At 37.9% G+C, this 5,967-nt stretch overlaps 2 protein-coding genes across 3 annotated transcripts in view; one reads left to right on the top strand and one right to left on the bottom strand.

The window, feature by feature from the left end:
* The window catches only part of rc3h1b (ring finger and CCCH-type domains 1b), a 12,937-nt gene extending 12,756 nt beyond the window's left edge, over positions 1–181 (top strand). The window contains exon 21 of the mRNA XM_020595858.1: positions 164–181. Coding sequence (XP_020451514.1) covers positions 164–181 — 18 coding nt within the window. The remainder of the gene's footprint in view (positions 1–163) is intronic.
* A 3,601-nt stretch (positions 182–3,782) lies between these two features.
* LOC109957691 (glyoxal reductase) overlaps positions 3,783–5,967 on the bottom strand; it is a 5,502-nt gene continuing 3,317 nt past the window's right edge. For both annotated transcript variants that reach the window (XM_020595790.1, XM_020595789.1), the window contains 3 exons: positions 5,768–5,950; positions 5,600–5,659; positions 3,783–4,396 (listed from right to left, as the gene is read on the bottom strand). In XM_020595790.1, coding sequence (XP_020451446.1) covers positions 4,301–4,396; positions 5,600–5,659; positions 5,768–5,950 — 339 coding nt within the window. In that variant the 3' untranslated portion in view covers positions 3,783–4,300. The remainder of the gene's footprint in view (positions 4,397–5,599; positions 5,660–5,767; positions 5,951–5,967) is intronic.

Here is a 5,967-nt window from a genome sequence, read left to right as displayed (position 1 = left end):
ATATTTAATCAAAGCATTTTTTTTTAAAGATTGCAAACTTTTTTTTTTTTTGGATAATGAGCTTTCCATGTGTTTTCTATAAGGGAATCTACAATATGCTTCTCTCAGTTGCAGTGTGACCTGATGTGGTTTGGTTTCAGTGCTTTTTGTCTGTGCTCCGAAGGGTTGCATTCAGACCTAGCCAATTATGTTGTGAGGTTTTTCACAGAACACTCAGTTATTTTTGGGGGGGGGGTTGCGGGGGATGAATGCCCTTGAGAGAGCACTTCAATCTGCTCCTGGAGTCAGGTGAATGAGTGTCAACTCGACTTTATAATATCAGAATACGTTTTCCCTTCTCAGAGCTTCTCATCTGGTGACACAAAAGGCCTCCCCATTGGGATTATCTTGTCATTTGTTCTCCTAACTTCTATGAAGTTGCCTTCCCTTGTCTTTTTGTTTAATTGTTCATGCTTTACATTATGATTCTGGGGAGTGAGGCATATCTACTGAAGGCACCTAGAGCTTAAGTGGACACATGTTCCTCTTTTTCTCACGACATGGTTGAATGGAGCAAGACTTGCGTTTGTACTTGTAGAAAGGTAACTCTTGTAGTATTTTTAGCTGCATAGTACATTTGAAATGTTTGTCAGATTTGGTATGTTTAATATGTTCTATTGTTTCAAGTATATTTAAGCAGCCATATTGGTGAGTATTCTATTCAAACTTAGATTTTTTTTTTAAATTTATAACCTACTGTCATCATCACCACCATTACTATTATTATTGCTCTTTTCCCATTATGCAAATTGTTTACTGATGCTCAATACAGAGCTCCTTGCCTTCTGTAAACAATATGCATGACTGGCTACAGTTTTACAGCTCTGCCAAGAGTGAGTGAGTCCTTGCACTTGAACGGTTGAAGGATAGAGGGAAAAGCTCTGGATCAGGGCGTTTCAGTTTAACGTCAAGCCTCCGTTTTGGCCAGATGAGGCGTACTGAGACACTGGCAGAGTTTGACAAATCCCTGCTAGCTGATGCATCAGTTAAACACATTTTGTGTGTGTGACATCCTCCTCTGGGTTGTTTCATGGGCATCCAATTTGTCAGTGCCATGATAATGGATATTTTGGGCTTTTAAAAAACATTTTTTAAATTATTTTCCCAGCCACACTTCAAGCCTCTGGCTGCTCCTTGTAACATTTGTTTAGGTACACAGCTCACTTATACATGAGTATGTATACACACATTAATATACTAAAGCACTATTAATGTGCCACCTCTTAATCTACTTGCTCAGCATTTATATTAAATGATCTCTATTTAGAATCAGCATTTTTCTTTGGGGTTTTGATTTGTTTTCTGTCCACTGGTTGCCAACACAGACTTAATCCTTTCCCAGACGAAGGACTTCTGTGCGCATTGATGTGTGTTCACTTTATCTTTTGTGTTCAAACAAAGATGTTCTTTATAGACTATGCTTCCGAAGAAGACAAAAGTCTGTAACTTTGGAAAATTTATAGAGACATTTTGTGCGTGCTAGATTGTATTGTAGAAAGTGTATTCTAAGTTTTTTTTTTTTTTTTTTCCCCCTCAAAGTGTGTTGTACTGGGTGATAGTGTTGAGGTATTAGAAAAGTGTTTGGGTTTTTTTTCCTCACCCCCAAGAGGATATTCAGGGAGTCTCTGAAAGGTTAGCCTTAGAATCCTCTAACAATGCCTGTTTGGTACAGGAGCATGAGATGGTCTGAAAAATACTGATTAACACTGAATTGGTATGATTTTGAGAGCGGTCACACATACCCCCCCCCTAGAAAATGTCAGTCAAACCTGCAGTAATGCAAATCTCAAGATTTGAAGCTAAATGCATTTTCCTTCCTTTTTTTTCATGCAAAACTATCAACGTAGCTGAGTTTTTTCTTTTCATTTCTGCAGTAGTTGAGTGAGTTTACTGACCTGTGAATCTTAGCCTTAAGTGCACCATCTGGCCTGATGTGTATTCAGCAGCTATAACAGTATCGGAGTGACATTCACAGTATTTTTTTTCCCACTTTGACAACTCTTCAAACCAAAAAGAGGGAATTGGGTTTAGCCATGAATTAGTAACATTTTTATTGGTGGTGTTTCTCATTCTCTCTCCATTGCAATTCGGCCAACACTCACAATGCTGATTCTACCTGGTAGGTCCTTGCAGGTCTGAAGGAGTCTAAAACACCTTTAGCTTAGCACAACTGACATACAGTGATGCATGGGGTGATTTATAGTAAATAGCAAAGATATTCATTTCGGTCTCCTGTGTGTTTTTGTTTCTGAGTGGAACTGCTGCCTCTATCCCTCATTTCCATAACCAGTTAACCCCTCCACTCTCACCCTTGACCACTGAACTCTGTTACTGCTGTTTGAGGCTCACATTTTATTCCCAGACTTTCTGGGGAAATTCGCAAATGGCTTTTTTTATATAATTGCACCCATGTAAAATATCTCTTAAATTAAGGTACAGGTTTGATTTCAGCAAGAAAAAAAAGTTTTTATATGTATATTATACTCCATTAAGGAATGTCTAGAATTATCTTCCTCCAATGTGGATGTAACCATTATTACGCCATTTTATGACTTTGTAAGAGAATTCACTGTGTGAAAATTGGTTTGCATTTTTGTATAATACAATCTGCTTTTTTTTTTGTTTGTTTGTTTGATACGAGAGGTAGGTCAAACTGGAAGTTTGAAGAAAAAAAACCTGTTAAATTGAGAAAAGATGTAACTTATGTGCAACAGTGATTCCAAGCTGAGTGGGAAAGATTAAATGATATTGCTAACTCTGAATGTTTGGCATTGTTTTATTTGCTTAAGAGCAAGTTAGGGAACTACTTTGCAGTAGCTGACCATGCCTTTTCTTTCAGCTTTTCACAGTTGAAGGCTTAACTTTAAAGCCAGTAAAAAAATCAGAGAAACACTGCTTCTTTTTTTTTCAGCACACAGCATACAGTTTTACCAATATGCCAGTCTTAATCTTGTCAAAGAAAAAGAAAAATTTATTGACAACCTGTTTTTCGGGATGAAATGTTTTATATTTTTCATCAACAAATAAAAGTAAATCATAATGTAAGAGACTGACGAATGGACATGAAGTAAATGCTGTCTGTGAAATCACAAACTGTAGCTCCTGATCAGTGAAAGTTTCCTCTGCTGACCAAACATACCTCCTGTTCAGGAGCTGAATCAGCCGCTTGTCTAACTAATTTTGATGAGCTACCATCTTACATTCAGAAACGGTCTGTCTCTGTCCTATGGTGTTAGCGCTTCATGAGGATAAAACAGTTCTATGAACCAAATTCATCTACAATCAGATGTAACATTAAAGAGCACATGGCATGCGTTTCCTTGTTTTTTATTTAGTGTTTCAACGGTGAATTATCATCTTAGATGTAAAGCTCAAAAGAATTAGGTGTACCTACTGTATGTTCTAAGATTTCTGTGTGGAATTGACTCGGTTTATACATGTTTCACAAACTCTTGTGACTTTTTTCTAACAAAAAAAAAGGATGTGATAGTTCAAGGATTTCCCTGAATGGTCATAATCTCTAGGCAGTTGCACATTCATGGGAGCTTGCCTGACAGCCATCGGTGTTTTTCAATTGCAAGTGGTTTTCTGCCACATGCGATATGTTGCTGGTTAACCAGCAAATTAATAATCCATGATGTTATTGGCAGGGCTACACTACCAGTTGTAATTAATTTCACTTCTTTGGGACTGTATGTGGTCGTGTGGGGGAAGACGCAGCGACCACCGGTTGGATTTACCGACCTTGGAGCTACTTGAAAGGGAGTAATGTTTCTACTACTGGGTGGGACCTGATGTAAGTTTAAAATAAAAAAACTGTTATCTGATGATTTAACGTCACCTCTCAAGCTGAACCCTTTGAAGAGGAGTTTATGAAATGAGTCCAATTTCTGCAGAGCAGAGCAGCACTTTGTACTCAACAAAGATTAGGATATACAGTATTTATGAAAAATGATGAAAACTGGAATAAAATGCATTTAGTTTTTGACAAACTAATAAAAATCAAAAGACTAAATTGACTAATTGCATTTTTGTCAAAATTAAATGCAGGTGTCAAAGTTAACATTGCTGTGTGCTATTTTTGGTACTGCTTAGATACCAAGTATATCATGCACAAAACTAGGATCAATAAACCTGCAGAGTCTCCTTATAGGCAAATTTAAAGATAACAGCCAGTTAATTAAAAGATTAGCTCTTCAGCCAAATGGTACACACAAAACTAATACCAGGTCCGACACATCTTGTGCTTCCCTACATCTTGTTATTCCACGTCTCTTGGGTCCCAACCAACGTGTCTTCCATCATGTAGTCTTCCTAAAGCGGCCATGTCCGCCTCTTCCAGCTGGAATCCAAACACCTGTATGTATGGGAAAGAGCTTTTTAGAGGAGGAAGAAGAAGAAATAGATGAAATGAGAAAATTAGTGGCTATAATTGACATATTTAAGCCTCTGGCTTCTGATTGTCTCACTGCCTAGTCTCCTGGCTATTGTCACTGATTTTCACCAAAAATATACTTAAATCAATGTATTCTATAATACAAATATTTCATCATAAGTCAAAATGTTTTGCCCCATAATAAAAACTTCTGTTAATCTTCTAGAATCTAGGTGATCAATGACTAAAACATTAACCTGTGAACTTGCCCCCCACTTCTTATAGCATAGTCACTTTCAGGTGATAAGTTTAAGGGTCAGTGTGGTACATATTCTTACATACACATGGGCACATCAAAATTACTCAGACAGATCTGAAAAATCCTGAACCTACCTTTTAACTAAAGGTGCAGTTTAAACAGTTGCATGTTCATTCAACACCACTGACTGCATATAAATATCACCACTTCCCTCCACTATGCAAAAGTCAAGCTAAAATATGAATACAATGGCTGCTGTCTTGGCATTTTGTAACCAGATTCTGTGCACTAGCAGCCAAGTAGCAGAGTAATGTATCAAGCCCCCAATCAAAGCTGTCAAACTGCCCAAAAATACCCCCTTTCTATATCATCAAACAACAACCTACAATGATCACTTGTACACAAATCAGCATGATAATATCTACCAAATATGACATATCACCTCTGGGAACAATTTATTTGATTTGTTTTTAGTTTGGCTCATGTCCCATCCACTCTCATAGAGACAGGGTTTATGACCTATACTGCAACCAGACACCAGGGGCCGATCGACTCGTGGTGGCTTCACTTCTGGTATCTGTAAGGTCCTCCGCAGTGGTCAATACGAGTTTGAACCCAGCCAAAATCTCAAGTTAAGTACAATTTTCCATTTGTAGTCTGTCTTAGGTTTAATTCCAAGTATGATACTGTACCCTGATTAGTTAAAAAAGATTATGTGTACCCTGAGTAAGTGCAGTATTTTTTTCCCTATTGCCATTACATTAATCACAGAATATTAACCTTTCACATTTAAATGTATTTTATGATGTCATGCCTGCCTGTTTGCTCAATCATAACGTAGTTTATCTTAACACTTTTAAATTTTAAGTGTTTAAAATTAAGGACTTTCTGAACATTGAAAAGACTGCACCAGATGTTTGACTCACCTGACAGTTTTCTTTTATCCTGTTCTTTTTGACAGATTTTGGTATTGTGACAACTCCATTCTGAGGAAAATAAGAATAAAACTGCAGTTAAACAGTATTCACACAAGCATATGCCTCAGGCCAATTCAGCTTAGGGTGGGGAAGACTGTATCTGAACAATGTGACAACCTGAATACTCCAGCGGATGCAGATCTGAGCAGGTGTGCGTCCGTACTTTTCTGCTATCTGGTGAACAGTGGGGTTGCTGAGGACTTGACCCCTGGCTAGTGGGCAGTACCCTTCGAACACAATCCCCTTCTCATGACAGTACTCTATCATGTGAGTGGGCTGCTGAAAAGGATGGTACTCCACCTGATGGGTCAAGACAG

Source organism: Monopterus albus, unplaced genomic scaffold (genome assembly GCF_001952655.1).
Source record: "Monopterus albus unplaced genomic scaffold, M_albus_1.0 scaffold28.1, whole genome shotgun sequence".
NCBI lineage: Eukaryota > Metazoa > Chordata > Actinopteri > Synbranchiformes > Synbranchidae > Monopterus > Monopterus albus.
The sequence above is the reverse complement of the archived record's forward strand: the minus strand, read 5'-3'. Positions and strand labels throughout refer to the sequence as shown.